The sequence below is a fragment of the Oncorhynchus tshawytscha genome, linkage group LG28 (genome assembly GCF_018296145.1).
Source record: "Oncorhynchus tshawytscha isolate Ot180627B linkage group LG28, Otsh_v2.0, whole genome shotgun sequence".
Classification (NCBI taxonomy): Eukaryota; Metazoa; Chordata; class Actinopteri; order Salmoniformes; family Salmonidae; genus Oncorhynchus; species Oncorhynchus tshawytscha.
In genome coordinates, this window is record NC_056456.1 from 10242591 (window position 1) to 10267590 (window position 25000).

The window sequence follows — 25000 nt, forward strand, 5'->3', positions numbered from 1 at the left end:
GGCCGTTTTCTTCGTCATCATGTCAAACAACACTGTTTTCAAAGTGCCCACTATTATATTTGAACTATGGAATTATAATGATAATTGCAACATTTGGTTAAAAATAAGGCCTACATTTTTTGCCAATATCATGCAGCCCTACGTGGCAGTGTGGAAATGATCTCAAATGAGTGCAGGAAATGCAGAAATGTATGAAAATGCAGAATTTTCTTGGGGGTTGAAGTTTAATTTAACAGTTTAAAACCATCAGAATGGAGAAAGACTCATTGAAATCAATTAGAAAGAACAGTATGTGTTGCCACCCTAGGGTCACACCCCACTCATAAAGCAAATGTCTTATTCAAAAACATTAAATACCATCAAATACTGTAATACATTTGAAAAATACCGTAATATGATACTTTGGCCATATCGCCCAACAACAGACTATTCATTTCCAACATATAGTACAGGTAGAATCAAATGATGCTGGTCATATTCTTGATGTCTATTTTTTCTAAAAGCCTCCTCCCTCACCAGGAAATACGAGAAAATCAACCCAACGTTCAATTGAAACTAACAAGCCTATACTTTCTATCTAAACAAAATAATTCTTAAGTAATTCATATGGATGATGTGAAAAAGAGAGAACTGTTTAGACAGGCTGGAGAGTTTAGCCCCTCTCTCTCAATCACCGAACACACACACACACACGCACGCACGCACGCACGCACGCACGCACGCACGCACGCACGCACGCACACACACACACACACACACACACACACACACACACACACACACACACACACACACACACACACACAGTGAACCTGTTGCTATAGCGATGGCATTTCAGTTTGACCGCTAATTAGCATTCTGGACAGAACTTTCCTCTTTGAGCGTTCTAATCCCTCGACAAATCACAACGAAGCTGGCCTGATTGCTTTGAAGCGGGGTAAAAACCGTCGCATCAGGACTCGGGTTAAACCCTTCATTGGCTTAACATAATTTCCCCCCGCAATCATCTTGTAGTTACAGATACTTATACATAATTGGCCATCAAACTCTGAAATAACATCTGTCTAAGAGACAGAGAGAGAGAGAGAGAGCAGAGAAAGCGGGTGCTCCCAAATATATTCATAAAGATATGGGGCCTATATTTTAACCTTTTACTGCAGTGGGCTAAATCAGGGTCGCACAGAGTGTTTCTTGGTAGTCTTAAACAACACACACATGAACTATAGAGTTGAAATGTATTCCATTTTGAGTTTGCATCTCAACATTACACTTTATACACATCACAGAAGACTGAAATATAACAAACTGTTTGACACAGAAACACTGGATTTTCGGTGGCTTTTTTGAAATAATGTTATTAATGGTGAAATAATGAAAAATATGAATAACATTCCACCCATGAGGCCACTAGGTCATTTGACTGCAGGAAAGAGCTACAAGTAATATCATTACCAGTTGTGTTTGTTTTCTATCCTGCCGCAGAAACACAAACACCCCAGTTGTGTGATAGAAGTGGGTCGCTCTGCTCAGGCTCCAGCACACATCTGGCTCTGGGGCAGGCCGTACTAAGTCGGACCTGTGGGGGTCAAGTGGTGGTGGATTGAGTCAGAGAGACAGCTATCCAGCTAAGGCCATATCTTGAACGGTGGGAATGTCTGTGTGACCTCTCTGCAGGTTCAGGGGTCCGGGTTTAACTAGATAATCCCCCTTATATGAAACACAAGACCCAGAGAGACATGCTGCTCAGCACCTCAGCCCTCTGTTTATACCTCTCTCTCCCTCTCTCTGTCTCTCTTCTCCCTTTTTCTCTCCCGTTGAGAGAACTAATTTCCCATTTTCTTCTCTGTGTTAGAGAGAGAGAGAGAGACAGAGAGAGAGAGAGAGAGAGAGACAGAGAGAGAGAGAGAGAGAGAGAGAGAGAGAGAGAGAGAGAGAGAGAGACAGAGAGAGAGAGAGAGAGAGAGAGAGAGAGAGAGAGAGAGAGAGAGAGAGAGAGAGAGGGGGGTGTGTAGCCTGTAATGCGTTTTCCAGTTCCCTAGGGTTGCTGCCACATGTCAGACTCGTTGACAGCCTAAACGGCTGGTTCTTGAACAGAAGAAAAACCATGAAAAGACAAATGCATGTCAATCGTCCGGTTATTACTGGTGCTAAAGCCGGGTGTTTATCTTGCATCATTTAACTCTGAGTGTCTCGTTCTCTCCCTCGCTCATTCTCTCTATCGCTTTCCATCTCACTCGCTATCTCGCTCTCCTTCTATCTGTCCTCCCTCTCACTATTTTTCTCTCTCTCTCTGTATCGCTCTCTCTCGCTTCTCTTTCTTTCTCCCCCCTCTACCCCTCGCTCTCTCTCCCTCTATTTCTTCGGGTGACTTCAGGCTGCTGTGAGGTGAGATGCAGGGCAATGCATTCTAATACAGGGTATCATCAGCCCTGTTGTTATCGCCTGGCACTGTGGAATGACTCAACCAGCATGTGTGTCCTATGTCATCTGAAGTAACTACTCCCCCCCCCCACTCACCTAGTGGGTGCGAGAGCACGGGCACAAAGCAGGCGCCTTGAACCAGCAAGGTGGCGTGTTAAATAGTGTGGTCTTTATTTCAAACTGTAAACCAGACCTGGGTGAAATACATATGTCCAACCGTCGACTGTTCGTTTTAGCCTGCCCCGATACAAGGGGACCAATGTGATCGTCCCCAAAAAAAGTGCAAACTCCACCCACCTCCAATCAAGATTGTACCTAAAGTATTTGAAATACCTATTTGACCCAGCTCTGTGGTTAACATTATACATTCAGCTAAGCATTCACGCTGGAATGAAACCCACAGCCTTGGTGTTGCCAGCAAACAAGGCTGTAATCACACCGACTTCCTTTCAATGAAGCTGCCTTCATTGACAGAAAGAAAATACTCAAGATTTTAGCTCTCTGTCCCCTATCACTCTCTCGCTCAGCTGGTTTCTACTAACATTCCTCTGCTATTTCTTGATGGATTTCCTTTCATTTGTTCATTCTTTCTCTCCATTCCTCTGTTGTGTTCTAAAGAGGCGTGACACTGGCATTCTGCGACTTCCTGGGCTGTTACCTTTACAGCAGCCCATTACGCAACTCAACCCCGGTGTTACGTAAAAAATATTAACCCCCTCCCCAAATCGCAGTCGCCCCAAAAAAAAACGGAGCCAGCGACTGTCACATTATTTTCAGCGCAGCGGAAATAATTAGTCAATTCCCCCTCCAGACTCCAAATATAGCTATAGAACGCTTAAGAAGCCATCGCTCTAACCTCCACTGCTCTCTCTCTCTCTCTCTGCACTGCTGCTACTGAATACACCCTGCACTCCACTCTAGACAACTCACTGATTCTAATAAAATGACTACCTCACTGATGTCAGTGTCTCCAGCCAGAGTCAGAGTTTCATGCCATGTACTCCGATCCAATGCTTTCAGGTCTACACAAGCGCCTATTGTCGTGATGAGTGCATTGTTATTTTCGTCAACAAAACAATTGTGACAAAAACATTAGTCAAACACCTGTTTTTCAGTCGCAATTGACGAGACCATAACTAAATTAGATTCCCGACAAAAATTATAACCTAAACTAAAATTATTTTTTGACGAGACAAAATGATCTCTGTGACTAAAATCTGACTACTAGGTGGACTGGACAATGTTGTTTTGTAGAGATCTATCTCAAGGCCATCAGACTGTTAAAGAGCCACCACTAACATTGAGTGGCTGCTGCCAACATACTGACACCACTCCGGCCACTTTAATAATGGAAATGGATGGAAATTGATGTAAAAATGTATCACTAGCCACTTTAAACAATGGCACTTAATATAATGTTTACATACCCTACATTACTCATCTCATATGTGTATGTATATACTGTACTCATTTAAACTGCTGCGTCTTGCTGCATCTACTGCATCTTGCCATCTCTATGTAATACATGTATCACTAGCCACTTTAAACTATGTCACTTTGTTTACATACCCTACATTACTCATCTCATATGTATATACTGTACTCTATACCATCTACTGCATCTTGCCTATGCCGTTCTGTACCATCACACATTCATATATCTTTATGTACATATTCTTTATCCCTTTACACTTGTGTGTATAAGGTAGTAGTTGTGGAATTGTTAGGTTAGATTACTCGTTGGTTATTATTGCATTGTCGGAACTAGAAGCACAAGCATTTCGCTACACTCGCATTAACATCTGCTAACCATGTGTATGTGACAAATAAAATTTGATTTGATTGGCAATTGAGAGCTTTTCGGTGATAAGCACAATTCATATTAGCAGCACAGATGCGCAGCTCAGTTCTGTTCAGAAGTGGGAAGGATGTGACACACCCGGCAGACACAGTCTACATCAGCTGGTGAGCTGCGGGGGAGCAAGGGATGAGTGTGGCCAGACAGGCCCCCGCTCCAGCTCTGCCTCCGATTATACACGTCGCACAGGCAACTCTCTTGCTTCACGTTAACCAGTCACCGCCAGACTTCTGGTTAGCTACCCTTTGCCTGTTTCAATTTTTTTTAAACAATAGCAGAATTGAGCTTAAAAGTGAAAAAAAAAACTGTCTAGTTATGTGTTTTCTATCCCTTGAGTAAGTAGGTTATAGAAAAGTAGTTTGTTTTTGAATTTGTAGTCTCGCTCAACCCTCCCACTTCTCTCGCTGCATTTCACATACGGGCTCTGGAACCAACGTAGCTTGTTTTTAGCCCTTAGGCTACTGTTGAAAAGACATGACCCATAATACCGGCGTTACATTTTGTTTTACATCCATAAAGCATATCGCGGGCCGTTCTAAAACTAGGTTACTTGAAGACCGAGCCATTAACCATTTGTCACGGCTACACTTTGTCATGTTACTTCATTAGCTAGCTATAGCTAACAACCTGCGGCTCATTCAGCAGGACACAACGTTTTGGAACGTGTTGAATAAGGAATGACGGCGGCTCTACTCACGGAATTTTTATCTGCAACGTTTGAGAATGTTTTTCAACTGAACGGAGCCCTGGTAACATTATCAGTAGCATATATGCAAATATTTGGTTGCACAATGAAAACTGATAGAAAACTATTTATTGACTAAATTGCTCTTGTCACTACGCTATGTCTGACTGGGTAAACAACTTTATTTTCAGTTAATGTAGACCCAATGACTCAGACTTGAGCACTTGGACCAGGACTCGAGCACTGGGACTCAAGACTTCAGCCATAGGGACTCGTGACTTGACTCGTGACTCGGACTTGAGCACAGGGGACTTGGTCCTCGAGGTTTAGTGACTCGACTACATCACTGGTCGAAATAGTCATTAGCTCCCGTTCGAAGTCATTAGTCCCCGTTTGACTTTTATTCGGATCATAGAGCTCTAATCATGGAATTCCGAACGCGTCATGTGTCTACACCTACATGTAAATGTGTCTGCTGTGTCTGGACTCCCTATTCCCACGCTATATTCAAATGTCAGTATGCATTCTACAAATGGTGGAACAGGCAAAATATGATAACACAACAACTAATGGCAGTTGCTAACTACTGTATCTAACTACTGTAGCTAACTAGCCAGCTAACCTCTGTAGCTAGCAAGCAAAGCTAAAGAGATTGCAAATGGGTTAGCATAACTATAGCCAAACATAATATATTTTTTCGAAATATTAGCTAGCTGGCTAGCATTTATGAGGCCACCAAACACGTTACGCACATGAACATATCTCCTCCAACGTTATAATGACAAAGTGCCTCTCGGACTCAAAACATACGTTTTCTGGAGACTTATGGGAGAAGTGCTGATGACGTCGCCCACTGTATGCGCTTTCAGTAGCCTGATTACGTCCAGACTGAGGAGAAAACCCCACACACAATGCATCCCTGACCACCACCTGAAGTGGTCAGACAGATCTGAACACAATCAGACCACAAAGCGACTTTTGTGTGTCTAGACCCGTCGTATCATTTCCATCTTCGTATTCTGGTAGAAGAAGTCGCATGTCAGTGTCAAGTGTAGACACGACTTCTCTCTCGCTCTCGTGTCTGTTTGTTTTGTATGTAATGTGCAATATCTATGTAGGCTGAATTAGGAATTTCCATGGCAAGATCATTCTTATATAATATAATATTATTCTTATGTACTGTATATGTGTATCATTTGTCTGCTGTTGGGAAGAGAATAGAATATGTTATGAATAAAAATGTGTAGGTAGACCAAATGTATGTATGTGCACATGGAAGTGAGTGATTCATGTTTACTATAGGTTAATAATGAGGCAAGACAAATGTGATGTGACTGTGATGTGACTAAAATGTGACTACAATGAAAGGGCATTTAGTTGACTAAAATGGCCCTCTGTTTTCGTCATTTTGACAATAACTAGACTAAATCATTATTCAAATGACAAAAACAAGGCTAACATGCTGACCAGACTGGGCGTCCGCGTGCGCCATCGCTCGCTTGTTGATTTTGTCAATCCACACCAGACGCGATCAGGACACGCAGGTTGAAATATCAATAAGAACTCTGAACCAACTGTATTAACTTGGGGACAGGTCGAAAAGCATTAATCATTCATGGCAATTTAGCTAGCTAGCTTGCTGTTGCTAGATCATTTGTCCTTGGATATAAACATTGGGTTGTTATTTTACCTGAAATGCACAAGGTCCTCTACTCCGACAATTAATCCACAGATAAAAGGGAAACCGAGTTAGTTTCTAGTAATCTCTCCGCCTTCAGTCTTTTTCTTCTTCGTTGGACTTTATATGGTGGTTGGCAACCAACTTTAAAGTGCATTACCACCACCAACTGGACTGGAGTGTGGACCTCAGTTCATCTTTCAATCACCCATGTGGTTATATGCTCCTAATACCCAATGAGGAGATGGGAGATGTGGGACTTGCATCGCGTCAACCAAGTTCTATTTTAGCTCTTGGCTACACAGATTGGCTACACAGATGCTCGGTGATGCGCACGAGCAGTTTGGATGCAATGAATGAATAACATGTATGTGTACACTTATTTTGCAACGCTCGCGGGTGTGGTCAGCATATAAGACTTCATTATATTTTTGTCAAAATGACTAAGATTAAACTAAATCTAAAACACACTGCCAAAATGAACACCGGGTTAAAGTTGGTTTGGTAAAGTTTGTGTCTGTGTGAGCGCCTGTGAATCAAGATTGATCCAGTATGGCTGCCTCGTACAGAAAGTGATGTCACAGCGCTACTCACCCCCTCGGCAGGGTAGGCCTCCCAGCCTAGGTTTCCCAGAGCAGACATGGAGTCCAACAACGTCACTGCAGACAGACAGAGAGAACAGACTGGTTAACACAACACACACTATTACAGCAATAAGACACCAGGGGAAGGGAGGGCCGTTGTGGTTATTGGAACATCTGTGCTGTCAACGGTGGGAGGGGGGGGGTGAGGCCAGGTCAATGGGATAGCACTTACAACAGCACATTAGAACAACATTTACTGCCTCAGAGTCACATAGGCTCAACCACACACCCTTACCCCTTTCCATAGCAAAGGGACAGAGTGAGGGGTGGAGAGATGGATGGAGAAAGAAATGATTGATAGAGGGAGAGAGAAAGGCAAGGGCTGGTGAGAGTGACAGCAAAGAAGAGAGATGGGAACAGAGAGAGCGATGAAGAATGAGAGGAATATCCGGATGGAGGAGGACGGACAGAGAAGGAGTGAGGTTGAGACAGAAAGGCTAAGAGATAGCTAAAAGGCTGTGTATTTAGATTTCAGATGGAGCCAGTTTCTCCCACGGTGTGTGAACTGTGCTTTCCCTGCCTGACGCCATTGAGCCCTAATTATGGCCTCACCACTGCTAACCATTAATATTTAATTATCCTCCATCTGCAGAGGCTGCCGCCAGCCCCCTCCCTCCCTCCTCTCTCTATCTCCCTCCCTCCCTCCTCTCTCTGTCTCCCTATCGCACTCTGCTTTGCTACTTCTTGTGTGCTCTCTCTCTCTCTCCCTCTCTCTCTTCTCTGCCCTCTTCTCTGCCCTCTCTCTTCTCTGCCCTCTCTCTCTTCTCTGCCCTCTCTCTCTTCTCTGCCCTCTCTCTTCTCTGCCCTCTCTCTTCTCTGCCCTCTCTCTCTTCTCTGCCCTCTCTCTCTCTCTCTGCCCTCTCTCTTCTCTGCCCTCTCTCTTCTCTGCCCTCTCTCTTCTCTGCCCTCTCTCTCTCTCTGCTCTGCCCTCTCTCTCTCTTTCTCTGCCCTCTCTCTCTTCTCTGCCCTCTCTCTCTGCCCTCTCTCTTCTCTGCCCTCTCTCTTCTCTGCCCTCTCTCTTCTCTGCCCTCTCTCTCTTCTCTGCCCTCTCTCTCTTCTCTGCCCTCTCTCTTCTCTGCCCTCTCTCTCTTCTCTGCCCTCTCTCTCTTCTCTGCCCTCTCTCTCTCTGCTCTGCCCTCTCTCTCTTCTCTGCCCTCTCTCTCTTCTCTGCCCTCTCTCTTCTCTGCTCTGCCCTCTCTCTTCTCTGCCCTCTCTCTTCTCTGCCCTCTGCTTCTCTGCCCTCTCTCTTCTCTGCCCTCTCTCTCTTCTCTGCCCTCTCTCTCTTCTCTGCCCTCTCTCTTCTCTCTCTCTCTCTGCCCTCTCTCTCTGCCCTCTCTCTCTCTCTGCCCTCTCTCTTCTCTGCCCTCTCTCTCTTCTCTGCCCTCTCTCTCTTCTCTGCCCTCTCTCTCTTCTCTGCCCTCTCTCTTCTCTGCCCTCTCTCTTTCTCTGCCCTCTCTCTCTTCTCTGCCCTCTCTCTCTTCTCTGCCCTCTCTCTTCTCTCTTCTCTGCCCTCTCTCTTCTCTGCCCTCTCTCTTCTCTGCCCTCTCTCTTCTCTGCCCTCTCTCTTCTCTGCCCTCTCTCTTCTCTGCCCTCTCTCTTCTCTGCCCTCTCTCTCTTCTCTGCCCTCTCTCTTCTCTGCCCTCTCTCTTCTCTGCCCTCTCTCTCTTCTCTGCCCTCTCTCTTCTCTGCCCTCTCTCTTTCTCTGCCCTCTCTCTCTCTCTGCCCTCTCTCTTCTCTGCCCTCTCTCTCTTCTCTGCCCTCTCTCTTTCTCTGCCCTCTCTCTCTTTCTCTGCCCTCTCTCTTCTCTGCTCTGCCCTCTCTTCTCTGCTTCTTCTGCCCTCTCTCTTTCTCTGCCCTCTCTCTTCTCTCTGCCCTCTCTCTCTGCCCTCTCTCTTCTCTGCCCTCTCTCTTCTCTGCTCTCTCCCTGCTCTCTCTTCTCTGCCCTCTCTCTCTTCTCTGCCCTCTCTTCTCTGCCCTCTCTCTTCTCTGCCCTCTCTCTCTTCTCTGCCCTCTCTCTCTTCTCTGCCCTCTCTCTTCTCTGCCCTCTCTCTTCTCTGCCCTCTCTCTTCTCTGCCCTCTCTCTTCTCTGCCCTCTCTCTTCTCTGCCCTCTCTCTCTCTCTGCCCTCTCTCTTCTCTGCCCTCTCTCTCTTCTCTGCCCTCTCTCTTCTCTGCCCTCTCTCTCTTCTCTGCCCTCTCTCTTCTCTGCCCTCTCTCTTCTCTGCCCTCTCTCTCTTCTCTGCCCTCTCTCTCTTCTCTGCCCTCTCTCTCTTCTCTGCCCTCTCTCTTCTCTGCCCTCTCTCTCTTCTCTGCCCTCTCTCTTCTCTGCCCTCTCTCTTCTCTGCCCTCTCTCTTCTCTGCCCTCTCTCTCTTCTCTGCCCTCTCTCTTCTCTGCCCTCTGCCCTCTCTCTCTTCTCTGCCCTCTCTCTCTTCTCTGCTCTCTCTCTCTTCTCTGCCCTCTCTCTCTTCTCTGCCCTCTCTCTCTTCTCTGCCCTCTCTCTTCTCTGCCCCCTCTCTCTTCTCTGCCCTCTCGCTTCTCTGCCCGCTCTTACCTGCTGTCTCTCTCACCCTCTCTTTCTGTCTCTTTCAATCTGCTTCTCTCCCTTTCACACTCGCTACATCTCCATCTCTCTCTTTCTCTCATTCTGTGCCAGAGGTCTGACTCGGGCCAAAAGAGAGTTACTCCTCGGGCTCTCAGCCACAGGTCCCAGATCAGCTGTACAGGCTCCTGACCTGAAACATCATCAGTTGGCTTTAATAACTGACCCAGGAAACCAGGGGGAACTAGTGCCAAAACACAGACACAGGCAGTATTTTCAAGGATAATCTCGGCACTTTACAGTAGAACCAAATCTCAAATGAGGGCTAACCAGCTAAAAGTTGGGGAACTTCATCTCTCCAGATGTCCAATTCATTCTTGTTGGAAGATGACGAAAAACATTATAGTACAAAATGAATCTTTTATATCACACTTTTTTTTCCACTCGGGAAAGCCGAACACACCCAGGAGCAGAAAACAGAGTAGACTGCTTTATTTTCATCTAGCTCCTGTTCCACATTTAGATATGAGTCTTTCTACATTCCTCCTCTCAGAGGGCGCCTGGGCCTGGTGGCTAATGAAACGCATTTGCCTCCCCTCTCCACTGAACGTGACATTTCTAAATGAATAAAGCAGTAGGGAGAGTGTGTCTGCTGTGTGCACGGGACATTTATCTAGCCCGCAGGTAGCACTAGTGCCATTAGAACAGTCCAACATCTTCTCTGCTGTCTCTGTCGCTCTCTTTTTCACTGTCTCTGTCGCTCTCTTTTTCACTGCCTCTCTCTCTCTCTTTTTCACTGCCTCTCTCTCTCTTTTTCACTGCCTCTCTCTCTCTCTCTTTTTCACTGCTTCTCTCTCTCTCTTTTTCACTGCCTCTCTCTCTCTTTTTCACTGCCTCTCTCGCTCTCTCTTTTTCACTGCCTCTCTCTCTCTCTTTTTCACTGCCTCTCTCTCTCTCTCTTTTCACTGCCTCTCTCTCTCTTTTTCACTGCCTCTCTCTCTCTCTCTTTTTCACTGCCTCTCTCTCTCTTTCTTTTTCATTGACTCTCTCTCTTTTTCACTGCCTCTCTCTCTCTTTTTCACTGCCTCTCTCTCTCTCTCTCTCTCTCTTTTTCACTGTCTCTGTCGCTCTCTTTTTCACTGCCTCTCTCTTTTTCACTGCCTCTCTCTCTCTCTTTTTTCACTGCCTCTCTCTCTCTCTTTTTCACTGCCTCTCTCTTTTTCACTGCCTCTCTCTCTCTTTCTTTTTCATTGCCTCTCTCTCTTTCTTTTTCATTGCCTCTCTCTCTTTTTCACTGCCTCTCTCTCTCTCTTTTTCACTGCCTCTCTCTCTCTCTCTTTTCACTGCCTCCCTCTCTTTTTCACTGCCTCTCTCTCTCTCTCTCACTGCCTCCCTCTCTCTTTTCACTGCCTCTGTCTCTCTTTTCACTGCCTCTCTCTCTTTTTTCACTGTCTCTGTCTCTCTCTTTTTCACTGCCTCTCTCTCTCTCTTTTTTCACTGTCTCTGTCGCTCTCTTTTTCACTGCCTCTCTCTCTCTTTTTTTTCACTGCCTCTCTCTCTCTCTTTTTCACTGCCTCTCTCTCTCTCTCTTTTCACTGCCTCTCTCTCTCTCTTTTCACTGCCTCTCTCTCTCTTTTTCACTGCCTCTCTCTCTCTCTTTTTCACTGCCTCTCTCTCTCTTTTTCACTGCCTCTCTCTCTTTTTTCACTGCCTCTCTTTTTTTTCATTGACTCTCTCTCTTTTTCACTGCCTCTCTCTCTTTTTTCACTGTCTCTCTCTCTCTCTTTTTCACTGCCTCTCTCTCTCTTTTTCACTGCCTCTCTCTCTCTTTTTCACTGCCTCTCTCTCTCTCTCTCTTTTCACTGTCTCTGTCTCTCTCTTTTTCACTGCCTCTCTCTTTTTCACTGCCTCCCTCTCTCTCTTTTTCACTGCCTCTCTCTCTCTTTTTCATTGCCTCTCTCTTTTTCACTGCCTCTCTCTCTCTTTTTTTCATTGCCTCTCTCTCTCTTTTTTTCACTGCCTCTCTCTCTCTTTTTCACTGCCTCTCTCTCTCTCTCTCTCCTTTCACTGCCTCCCTCTCTTTTTCACTGCCTCTCTCTCTTTCTCTTTCACTGCCTCTCTCTTTTTCACTGCCTCTCTCTCTCTCTTTTTTCACTGTCTCTGTTGCTCTCTTTTTCACTGCCTCTCTCTCTCTCTTTTTTTTCACTGTCTCTGTCTCTCTTTTTCACTGCCTCCTCTCTCTCTCTTTTTCACTGTCTCTGTCACTTCTCTTTCACTGCCTCTCTCTCTCTTTTTCACTGCCTCTCTCTCTATTTTTCACTGCCTCTCTCTCTCGCTCTCTCTTTTTCACTGCCTCTCACTCTCTTTTTCACTGCCTCTCTCTCTCTTTTTCACTGCCTCTCTTTCTCTTTTCACTGTCTCTCTCTTTTTCACTGCCTCTCTCTCTCTCTCTCTCTCTTTTCACTGTCTCTGTCACTCTCTCTCTTTTCACTGTCTCTGTCACTCTCTTTTTCACTGCCTCTCTCTCTCTTTTTCACTGCCTCTCTCTCTATTTTCACTGCCTCTCTCTCTCACTGCTCTCACTCTCTTTTCACTGCCTCTCTTTCTCTTTCACTGTCTCTCTCTTTTTCACTGCCTCTCTCTTTTTCACTGCCTCTCTCTCTCTCTCTTTTTTCACTGTCTGTCGCTCTCTAATTCACTGCCTCTCTCTCTTTTTCACTGCCTCTCTCTCTCTCTCTTTCACTGCCTCTCTCTCTCTTTTTCACTGTCTCTCTCTCTCTTTTTCACTGCCTCTCTCTTTCTCTTTTCACTGCCTCTCTCTCTCTCTCCTTTTCACTGCCTCTCTCTCTCTCTCTTTTTCACTGCCTCGCTCTCTCTCGCTCTTTCTCTTTTTCACTGCCTCTCTCTCTCTCTTTCTCTTTTTACTGCCTCTCTCTCTCTCTCTTTTTCACTGCCTCTCTCTCTCCTTCTCCCTCTCTCTCTCTCCCCTTCTCATTCTCTCTCTCCTTCTCTCTCTCTCTCTCCTCTCTCTCTCTCTCTCTCTCTCTCTCTCCCTCTCTCTCTCTCTCTCTGCCTTCAGAAAGTATTCACACACCCTTGACTTTTTCCACATTTTCTTGTGTTACATCCTGAATTAAAAATGTTTTCAATTTCAATTTTGTGTCACTGATCTACACACAATAAGTATTCAAATGCTTTGTTATAGCAAGCCTAGATAAATTCAGGAGTAAAAATGTGCTTAACAAATCGCATAAAAAGTTGCATGGACTCATTCCATGTTCAATTATAGCAGATAACATTCATTTTATCATGACTACCCCATCTCTGTACCTCACACATAAAATGATCTGTAACGTCCCTTAATCAAGTAATGAATTTCAAGCACAGATTCAACCACAAAGACCAGGGAGGTTGTTCAATGCCTCGCAAAGAAAAGAAGGATGACTGTACAGAATACAAAATATTCCAAAACATGCATCCTGTTTGCAACAAGGCACTTAAGTAATGCTTAAAAATATATGAATACTTTTTTTTAAAGTATACTTTTTTTTAAAGGAAAGAAAGACATGTACCTTTTGTCCTGAACCATTATGTTTGGGGCAAATCAAACACAACACATCATGTTATTGGTATGCTTGTCATCGGCAAGGACTAGGGAGATTGATAGGATACAAATAAATAGAATACAGCTATAAGCACTGGCAAAATCCAAGAGGAAAATCTTGTTCAGTCAGCTAGGAGACAAATACACCTTTCAGCAGGACAATAACCTAAAACACAAGCCCAAATCTACACTGGAGTTGCTTACCAAGACGACATTGAATGTTCCTAAGTGGCCAACTTGCAGTTTTAACTTAAATCAGCTTCAACATCTTTGGCAAGACATCAAAATGGCTGACTAGCAATGATCAACAATCAACTTGACAAGAGCTTGAAGAATTTTTAAAAGAATAATGTGCAAATATTGCACAATCCAGATGTGTAAAGCTCTTAGAGACGTACCCAGAAAGACAGCTGTAATCGCCGCCAAAGGTGCTTCTACAAAGTATTGACTCAGGGATGTGAATACTTGCGGTCTGTAAATGAGATATTACTGTATTTCATCTTCACCACATTTTCTCAAATCTATTTAATCCATTTTGAATTCAGGCTGTAACACAACAAGTGCAGGGGTAGGAATGCTTTCTGATGGCACTGTATAAGAGCACCAGTCACTCTCCACAGCTCAGTGCAACGTGGCGGGGGGGCTGTCATGGTGCATTACAGATTACAATGTGTGTGTGTGTGTGTGTGTGTGTGTGTGTGTGTGTAGTGCCTGCATGTGAATGTGCATGCGTCCAAGCATGCTAGCGCACACGTGTGTGTGTGTGTGTGTGTGTGTGTGTGTGTGTGTGTGTGTGTGTGTGTGTGTGTGTGTGTGTGTGTGTGAGAGAGAGATTGTGGGGGGAAAATGAACAACAACTAGCTCCTGCTGTGTTGTAAAGGTCAACTCCAGCTCTCTGCCCCACCCTCAGTCCAGCCTCACTGCTTAGAGAATATAAGACCATTAGACGCTAGGGTTCAGTTCAGGACACACACTGTAATAGCAGAATTAACAGTGGTTTGATAATAAGGATGATGAAATGTACACACCTTACATTCACTTCCGCAGTGTACAGTAGTGGCATAATGCCTAATGTAATATACTGTGTACAGTTTTGCTGAGGTGACCTCCATAGCCCCAAAAGTGCTGACTGCACTTCCCTATGATCAAAGAGGGCCTAGGGACACTGGGTCGCTCTGTCCCATACACACACACGCACTCAAGCGCAAAGACTCACACACACACACAGAAAAACACACAGAAGCACACACACACACACTTTCTTCACACCTCCTGTCAATAGCACTTATCACTTGTGATCAATGACCCATCCTCTCATCAATAATATAGCAGCAACAGTATCCTGTCTGCTGATACCACTAGAATGTGTGTGTGTGTGTGCGCGTGTGCTGGGAGAGAGCAAGCCAGGGTCCCCAGTCTAAATCTGTAGCATGATACTGTGTTGAAGGGATGAAGTCCCCTCCGAACCTCTTCTTCTCCCTCTCTCTTTCTCCAGGGAGTGGTGTAAGGCCTGTGTCTGTGTAATCTAACCCTGGTCAGAGTTGCTCTGGCCCGGAGTTAAAACACACAGCTCATCATTCACTCACTCAGACCTGGGTCAGATTCACTCTCATGTAATAGACACACACACGCCCACGCATGCGCACACACACACACACACAAACCATCAACGGAGGAGCTCGATACAAACCCAATCACCTAGAGACAACACTTAACAACAAATGGTCCATCTTCTACCGTGCCTTTTTGTCTGGGTCCACCTCATATTTGTAGTCTCAGCAATTCTATTTCCATCCCAAATGGTCCATCTTCTACCATGCCTTTTTGTCTGGGTCCACCTCATATTTGTAGTCTCAGCAATTCTATTTCCATCCCAAATGGTCCATCTTCTACCGTGCCTTTTTGTCTGGGTCCACCTCATATTTGTAGTCTCAGCAATTCTATTTCCATCCCAAATGGTCCATCTTCTACCGTGCCTTTTTGTCTGGGTCCACCTCATATTTGTAGTCTCAGCAATTCTATTTCCATCCCAAATGGTCCATCTTCTCCCACCGTGCCTTTTTGTCTGGGTCCACCTCATATTTGTAGTCTCAGCAATTCTATTTCCATCCCAAATGGTCCATCTTCTACCGTGCCTTTTTGTCTGGGTCCACCTCATATTTGTAGTCTCAGCAATGCTATTTCCATCCGATGTTCAATACAGCATGAAAGTGAATTTAGTCGTAAATTACACCCAACAATGTGATGTGAACAAATCATGTACTGTACTTAGTTCCTGTAATCATATGTATTCACAATGTGATGTGAACAAATCATGTACTGTACTTAGTTCCTGTAATCATATGTATTCACAATGTGATGTGAACAAATCATGTACTGTACTTAGTTCCTGTATTCATATGTATTCACAATGTGATGTGAACAAATCATGTACTGTACTTAGTTCCTGTATTCATATGTATTCACAATGTGATGTGAACAAATCATGTACTGTACTGAGTTCCTGTATTCATATGTATTCACAATGTGATGTGAACAAATCATGTACTGTACTTAGTTCCTGTATTCATATGTATTCACAATGTGATGTGAACAAATCATGTACTGTACTTAGTTCCTGTATTCATATGTATTCACAATGTGATGTGAACAAATCATGTACTGTACTTAGTTCCTGTATTCATATGTATTCACAATGTGATGTATTCATGTGAACAAACCGTGCCTTTTTGTCTGGGTCCATCATGTACTGTACTTAGTTCCTGTATTCATATGTATTCACAATGTGATGTGAACAAATCATGTACTGTACTTAGTTCCTGTATTCATATGTATTCACAATGTGATGTGAACAAATCATGTACTGTACTTAGTTCCTGTAATCATATGTATTCACAATGTGATGTGAACAAATCATGTACTGTACTTAGTTCCTGTATTCATATGTATTCACAATGTGATGTGAACAAATCATGTACTGTACTTAGTTCCTGTAATCATATGTATTCACAATGTGATGTGAACAAATCATGTACTGTACTTAGTTCCTGTATTCATATGTATTCACTTGCAGGACGCTGCATTGACTCAATGAACAGCACTTTGTGTCAAGATAATCAATGATGGGAATATTCAACGGGGAATAGAATAGGGCCAGCTGACGCTACAGTAATCATCTCAGGGTTAACATCGTGTAGGTTCATGTCTGCAACAGCCCACTATAGCTAAATCTCCCTGGTAATGCCCTGGTGGAAGCTTCCCTAAACACACACACACACACACACACACACACATAGATACATAGATACACACACACACATAGATACACACACACACGCAGACACAGACACATAGATACACACACACACGCAGACACAGACACATAGATACACACACACAAACACATAGATACACACACACAAACACAGACACATAGATACACACACACACACATACAGACACATAGATACACACACACACACAGACACATAGATACACACACACGAGCAGACAGACACACACACTGAGAGTGGTCTGGTGACATAGTAGCACGCTGCTTTATTGATTATTGTCACCGTGCTGTGAGTTCTACATTCTCCGAGCGTAAAGACGGCAAGGGGATATGTCAGAGCAATCTGACTCTCTCCCGTTCCACATGGCAAACACCTCTAAACTACGATACCAAGCCAAACCCCTAACCTAGCATTTACAGTATCACACAGCTGCACACCCCCAAAGCATACCATAAGGCCTTTTAGACCCTATATAACAATCTTACTGTCTCAGTTCCTTACGCACACTAAAAATGAGGAATGAGGTCCCTCCCTACTCCCACCCTGGCCTCTCTCTCTCTCTCTGGCTCACATTCCCCCTCCATTACCACTCATTCATCTATTCTCTCTATTTCACTTCACCCCTCTTTCATTCCTGCTCTCTGTCATTCCGTCTAATTTCCCGGCCTTGTTAAGACTCCATCAGCGTTCCTGGCTGCAGGGAATACTGTGACCTCACGCAGTCTCCAAGGTCTCCAAACCTTTTATTGATAAACACCATGGTGGAGAGAGAGAGACATGAGAGGAGGAGAGAGAGACAAAGAGAGAGGGGGGGGTACAGAGAAGTTCTGCTAAGACTGATCCTTCCATCTCTCTCTCTCTCGCTCTCTCTCCCCATCTCTCTCCCCCTCTCTCCCTCTCCCTCTCTCCCTCCCCATCTCTCCCTCCCCCTCTCTCCCTCTCTCTGTAATCCATTTCTTTGGCTGGGCAAAGAGGAGCTCTGATCTACCTGCCAAAAATCTTTCAGACTGCACAATAAGACCTGCATACACACACACACACACACACACACACACACACACACACACATGGTAGTCTCTTCTGACAGACCTTCCATTCCTTTCTATAGAAAAATGAATGAACACACAGTTGAACTGGGGAAAGTGTCATCAGAGCAACACATTGACAAAAGAGGGAAGAGTGCAGGATGAGAGGAGGGAAGTTAGGAGGGAGTGAGGCCGGCTGGAGCGCTCTGAACATTAGGATCTAATTGGAGTCAAGCTGGACTCCTCTCATCTTCCCTCTCCTCTCTTCCTCTCACCTCTTTCCTTATCCTCTACTGTATAACCAAAGGATGCAATACTGTGAGCTACAGTAATGAAAACTCCTTTTGGACTAAGTGCCCTCCGTCTTTTTGAAGAGTTGTGGTTGTTTTTCTCCCTAATTTTTGGTCAAATCCCCCCCAGGGTTGATGGTGTGTTGTGAGTCTCTCCACCTCCCTCCTCTTTCCTAGAGATGTCAATCACCGTAGTAAACGAGTCTTGTTAGGATCCTCTCTTCTTTTCGTTAGCCTACAGTGGCAGAGTAGTGGGGAAGTCCTCTGACAATCTATGACAAGAGCTCTGCCCTAGTTTGCTGCTTGCATGCTTTGTGTGTGTGTGTGTGTGTGTGTGTGTGTGTGTGTGTGTGTGTGTGTGTGTGTGTGTGTGTGTGTGTGTGTGTGTGTGTGTGTGTGTGTGTGTGTGTGTGTGTGTGTGTGTGTGTGTGTGTGTGTGTGTGTGCCCGTGTGTATGGAAAACCCCACGGTTGGCTGCCAAGTGGAACTGAGACATGCAGTCAGATTCAGACACTTGTTTTTTTAATAGGCCCTTTCCAGGTGTCACAAAACGAGGAACAGCACACACACACACACAACACAAAATCCACCCAGTGACGCAGGAACAAGATTATTTGTGACACACACTCCACTCTTCCACCATAGATAAAACAATGAGACAGATATTTCACCGGATGTATGAACGTGAGGCTTCCGCTTGGCGTTTCCACCCACTACCAAATATGGTAGTGAGAGGAAGTCCAGTGGCCGACAGTGGGAGAACATGGAACAAGATTGATTTTGACCGACATTCTGCAAATTATCTCATCGATGAAACATTTGATCTCAATACCGTTTCACGAACAGAGTGGAAAAACATTTTACTTTACCCTTGACAAGGTTTTTAAAAATTGCGCTGTTTGGAAGGAGTGCAAAGGCAAATAAAATGTATTGCACACGCGCACCTCACAGAGTAGGCGTTCCCTACAGAAAATATGCAAATATATGCTAGAACACGCCAATAGGATCTCGCTAGCTCTTGCATAGCTCTGCCCACCTCCTTGCTTGTTCTGCCCGCTATGACTCATTTGTTCTCATTTGAAACGGCAGGCTGTGGTCTATCTTGGTTTAGTTATAAAAAATCTCTGCTGACCGCTGTCGCTGTCTCCCCCATCACACAACGCTGTCGCAGCCAGAGAAAATAACAACAAACCGTTATATACGTAGACACCACCGACTCACTGTCTGAAAACACAGACACGTTCACATAGAGACATGGGAGTTGAAAGAAATAGAAGCTCTTCTTTCTTAACACACACTTCAATACGTTCTCTTAGCTGGGGGTTTTTACAGGGCCCGTGTGTGTCAGACAGTCTTTGGGGAACAAGTGTTCATATTCTATAAGAGGGAACGTCTGCGGAACCAACGGAGCACAGAGAAAGGTCAAACTAAACCCCAACGGAACGCTGACACACACACACACACACACACATACTGTCTCAGAGCTGTCACACAGACAGTGGTCACAGGAGGGTAAATTGAGCTAGAATAGTGAGTAGTAGCGACGGGCCTATGGCTACACACAGCTGGAGTGGAGGATGACTGTGTCAGATAGGAGATAGTAGGAAAGAGAGAAGTCCAGACATGTATGGAGAATCCACCATTTAAATCAGGACAGCTTGTCACCACTTCACTGACTGACTGACCGACCGGGTGGCTGGCTGACTGACTGACCACAGGCAAGCTGCTCTAATGGCCCAGCCATGGTCACAGACATGAACACACCGTGAACTTAATAATGAGCATGACTAGAGGTTGAGGGAGGGAAGGGGCAAAAGAGGGAAGGAGAGCAAGTGAGAGAGAAGGGGGAAAGGGAGAGAGAATGAATGAATATGAGAAAGAGAAAGAAGAGAGAGAGAGAGAAACAAAGTTGATGAAAAAGAGAGTGGGTGAAGAGGAGGGGGCATTGGTCAATAAAAGCCTGAGCCCAAAAACCCACAGAAGCCAAACCAAATCATCCGCATGGTGTTTGTTTAAAGTCCCACTAATACTGCCATTCAGACCCACAGCACGGGTCACCCTCCAACACTATACACACCACAGGAGGAAAGCAGAGAGAGCGGGAGGGGGAGGGAGGAGGGAGGGAGGGAGGGAGGGAGGGAGGGAGGGAGGGAGGGAGGGAGGGAGGGAGGGAGGGAGGGAGGGAGGGAGGGAGGGAGGGAGGGAGGGAGGGAGGGAGGGAGGGAGGGAGGGAGGGAGGGAGGGAGGGAAACAGACAAATTCAATTAAGACAAATAATAGGTCAGCACTGCAGAGACGGGCAGAAGAGGAGAGGAGAGAGGGAGAGAGGAGGAAAAGAGGAGAGTGGGGAGGGAGGAGGGAGGGAGGGAGAGAAGAGGAGAAAGGAGAGACCACTAGAAAGAGTGGAAGAGAGGACAAGAGATGAGAGGAAGAGGTGGAGTAGGGAGAACAGAGGAGGAGAAGAGGAAAAGGCGGGCAGGATTTGAAGAGGAGTATGTTTGAACTGGCCATTCAGAGAATCTCAGAAGAGAACATCAAGGAGAAGAGGAGGAGAAGGAAGGGATATCAGAGAGATGGAGAGGGGTGAAGGAAGAGCAGGAGAAGAGGAGGAGGAGAGGAGGTTAGCAGCAAATAGCTCATTAGTGGTTGAGCCTCAGCAGACAGGCAGAGGGGTGAGGGGGTGAGAGGGGGTAAGAGCACCCCAGGGGGGGGTAAGAGACGAGGGCAAGCGAGCAGAACGTCTAACGGTCAGCCCAGAGGAGCTCTGAAAAGAAGCAACGGACACAACCACAACAAACAATAACAAAGGAGGAACAAAACAAACCTATCATGACCTTTGGGGGAGAAGGGGGATTTCTAGGGTCTTTCTGGCTCATAGTTAATTCGTAAACAGCATGCAGCCATAAGGTATTATTGACCCCTGCTTATAAATGGGTTCTTTGTAAGGAGGAACACATGGCATCATGGCATGAGGATTTTACCACAAGGAGATGAAATGCATATGATCATCACTGGGCTACCATTATGGGGATTACGTAATATGACTATGAAAACGGGACTTGCTGGCTGTGTACGGACATCACATTGCTCCTCTACGGCCACTATAGAATGAGGTATATTGATACTCCCTTCTCTCAGCCAACATAGGGTACACATTATACACTCTACAGAGTATTAGACTGTGACCAGCAAATCAGAACAGCCTCTGGCACTGGCAACACATTTGGTAATGATGAGAGTGTGCGTGTGTGTGAGCATGAGTGTGTGCGTGCGTGCGTGCGTGCGTGTGTGTGTGTGCGTGTGTGTGTGTGTGTGTGTGTGTGTGTGGTGTGTGTGTGTGTGTGTGTGTGTGTGACCCGTACTAAGAATCTCTATACACATCATTACAACAGTCTTACTGTAGCTCCAGGCTCCCTATCAAACTGCAATACAGGTAATAGAGGTACAGGTCAGCTATAGGGTGAGACAGGAGGGAGGGAGAGAGACAGAGAGAGAGTGGGGGGAAAGGAGGGGGAGAGAGACAGAGAGAGAGTGGGGGGAAAGGAGGGGGAGAGAGACAGAGAGAGAGTGGGGGAAAAGGAGGGGGAGAGAGAGACAGAGAGTGGGGGGGAAAGGAGGGGGAGAGAGAGACAGAGAGTGAGTGAGTGGGGGAAAAGGAGGGGGAGAGAGAGAGACAGAGAGTGGGGGAAAGGAGGGGGAGAGAGAGACAGAGAGTGAGTGGGGGGAAAGGAGGGGGAGAGAGAGACAGAGAGAGAGTGGGGGGAAAGGAGGGGGAGAGAGAGACAGAGAGTGAGTGGGGGGAAAGGAGGGGGAGAGAGAGACAGAGAGAGAGTGGGGGGAAAGGAGGGGGAGAGAGAGACAGAGAGTGAGTGAGTGGGGGGAAAAGGAGGGGGAGAGAGAGAGACAGAGAGAGAGTGGGGGGAAAGGAGGGGGAGAGAGAGACAGAGAGAGAGTGGGGGGAAAGGAGGGGGAGAGAGAGACAGAGAGAGAGTGGGGGGAAAGGAGGGGGAGAGAGAGAGACAGAGAGTGAGTGAGTGGGGGGGGAAAAGGAGGGGGAGAGAGAGAGACAGAGAGAGAGTGGGGGGAAAGGAGGGGGAGAGAGAGACAGAGAGTGAGTGAGTGGGGGGGGGAAAAGGAGGGGGAGAGAGAGACAGAGAGAGTGAGTGGGGGAAGGAGGGGGAGAGAGAGAGACAGAGAGAGAGAGTGGGGGGGAAAGGAGGGGGAGAGAGAGACAGAGAGTGAGTGAGTGGGGGGAAAGGAGGGGGAGAGAGAGAGAGAGTGGGGGGAAAAGGAGGGGGAGAGAGAGACAGAGAGTGGGGTGGGGGAAAGGAGGGGGAGAGAGAGACAGAGAGTGAGTGAGTGGGGGAAAGGAGGGGGAGAGAGAGACAGAGAGTGAGTGAGTGGGGGGAAGGAGGGGGGAGAGAGAGACAGAGAGTGAGTGGGGGAAAAGGAGGGGGAGAGAGAGACAGAGAGAGAGTGGGGGGAAAGGAGGGGGAGAGAGAGAGACAGAGAGAGAGTGGGGGGAAAGGAGGGGGAGAGAGAGACAGAGAGTGAGTGAATGGGGGAAAAGGAGGGGGGAGAGAGAGAGACAGAGAGAGAGTGGGGGGAAAGGAGGGGGAGAGAGAGACAGAGAGTGAGTGAGTGGGGGAAAGGAGGGGGAGAGAGAGAGACAGAGAGAGAGTGGGGGGAAAGGAGGGGGAGAGAGAGACAGAGAGTGAGTGAGTGGGGGGAAAAGGAGGGGGAGAGAGAGAGAGAGAGAGAGTGGGGGGAAAGGAGGGGGAGAGAGAGAGAGAGAGAGAGAGGGGGGGGAAAGGAGGGGGGAGAGAGAGACAGAGAGTGAGTGAGTGGGGGGAAAGGAGGGGGAGAGAGAGAGACAGAGAGAGAGTGAGTGGGGGAAAGGAGGGGGAGAGAGAGAGACAGAGAGAGAGTGGGGGGGGAAAGGAGGGGGAGAGAGAGAGACAGAGAGAGAGTGGGGGGAAAGGAGGGGGAGAGAGAGAGACAGAGAGAGAGTGGGGGGAAAGGAGGGGGAGAGAGAGAGACAGAGAGAGAGTGGGGGGGAAAGGAGGGGGAGAGAGAGAGACAGAGAGAGAGTGAGTGGGGGAAAAGGAGGGGGAGAGAGAGACAGAGAGAGAGTGGGGGGAAAGGAGGGGGAGAGAGAGAGACAGAGAGAGAGTGGGGGGAAGGAGGGGGAGAGAGAGACAGAGAGTGAGTGAATGGGGGAAAAGGAGGGGGAGAGAGAGAGACAGAGAGAGAGTGGGGGGGGAAAGGAGGGGGAGAGAGAGACAGAGAGTGAGTGAGTGGGGGGAAAAGGAGGGGGAGAGAGAGAGACAGAGAGAGAGTGGGGGGAAAGGAGGGGGAGAGAGAGACAGAGAGTGAGGAGTGGGGGGAAAAGGAGGGGGAGAGAGAGAGACAGAGAGAGAGTGGGGGGGGAAAGGAGGGGGAGAGAGAGAGACAGAGAGAGAGTGGGGGGAAAGGAGGGGGAGAGAGAGACAGAGAGTGAGTGAGTGGGGGAAAGGAGGGGGGAGAGAGAGAGAGAGTGAATGGGGGGAAAGGAGGGGGAGAGAGAGACAGAGAGTGAATGGGGGAAAGGAGGGAGAGAGGGAGAGAGACAGAGAGTGAGTGAGTGGGGGGAAAAGGAGGGGGAGAGAGAGAGACAGAGAGTGAATGGGGGGAAAGGAGGGGGAGAGAGAGAACAGAGAGTGAATGGGGGAAAGGAGGGAGAGAGGGAGAGAGACAGAGAGTGAGTGAATGGGGGAAAAGGGGGGAGACAGAGAGTGAGTGAATGGGGGGAAAGGAGGGGGAGAGAGAGACAGAGAGTGAATGGGGGAAAAGGAGGGAGGGAGGGAGAGAGAGACAGAGAGTGAATGGGGGAAAAGGAGGGAGGGAGAGAGAGAGAGACAGAGAGTGAATGGGGGAAAAGGAGGGAGGGAGAGAGAGAGAGACAGAGAGTGAATGGGGGAAAAGGAGGGAGGGAGAGAGAGAGACAGAGAGAGAGTGGGGGAAAAGGAGGGGGGAGAGAGAGAGACAGAGAGAGAGTGGGGGGAAAGGAGGGGGAGAGAGAGACAGAGAGTGAGTGAGTGGGGGGGAAAAGGAGGGGGAGAGAGAGAGACAGAGAGAGAGTGGGGGGAAAGGAGGGGGAGAGAGAGACAGAGAGAGAGTGGGGGGAAAGGAGGGGGAGAGAGAGAGACAGAGAGAGGGGGGGAAAGGAGGGGGAGAGAGAGACAGAGAGTGAGTGAGTGGGGGGAAAGGAGGGGGAGAGAGAGAGACAGAGAGTGAATGGGGGAAAGGAGGGGGAGAGAGAGACAGAGAGTGAATGGGGGGAAAGGAGGGAGAGAGGGAGAGAGACAGAGAGTGAGTGAGTGGGGGGGGAAAAGGAGGGGGAGAGAGAGAGACAGAGAGTGAATGGGGGGAAAGGAGGGGGAGAGAGAGACAGAGAGTGAATGGGGGGGGAAGGAGGGAGAGAGGGAGAGAGACAGAGAGTGAGTGAATGGGGGAAAAGGGGGGAGACAGAGAGTGAGTGAATGGGGGGAAAGGAGGGGGAGAGAGAGACAGAGAGTGAATGGGGGAAAAGGAGGGAGGGAGGGAGAGAGAGACAGAGAGTGAATGGGGGAAAAGGAGGGAGGGAGAGAGAGAGAGACAGAGAGTGAATGGGGGAAAAGGAGGGAGGGAGAGAGAGAGAGACAGAGAGTGAATGGGGGAAAAGGAGGGAGGGAGAGAGAGAGAGACAGAGAGTGAGTGAATGGGGGGGAAAGGAGGAGTGAGAGAAAGAGGAGAGGGAAGGGTGAACGGGAGAGAGAGCGGGGTGACCAAAGACAGGAAGATGGGGAGGAAGAAGAGATAGAAAGAGGAGGAGGAAAAGAAAGAGAGACGATCAATGTCCTCACCTTTCCAAGGTCACGGTCCTTACATGCTGGGGAGACAATCTCTTTAATTCCCCCTTCACACACACAGACACACAGGCTGA

At 47.1% G+C, this 25000-nt stretch overlaps 1 protein-coding gene across 2 annotated transcripts in view; it reads right to left on the reverse strand.

Annotated features, from left to right (window-relative positions):
- The window catches only part of epha4b (eph receptor A4b), a 152692-nt gene that overhangs the window by 121850 nt on the left and 5842 nt on the right, over nt 1-25000 (reverse strand). For both annotated transcript variants that reach the window (XM_042307816.1, XM_042307815.1), the window contains exon 2: nt 7237-7301. In XM_042307816.1, the coding sequence (XP_042163750.1) occupies nt 7237-7301 (65 nt within the window). The remainder of the gene's footprint in view (nt 1-7236; nt 7302-25000) is intronic.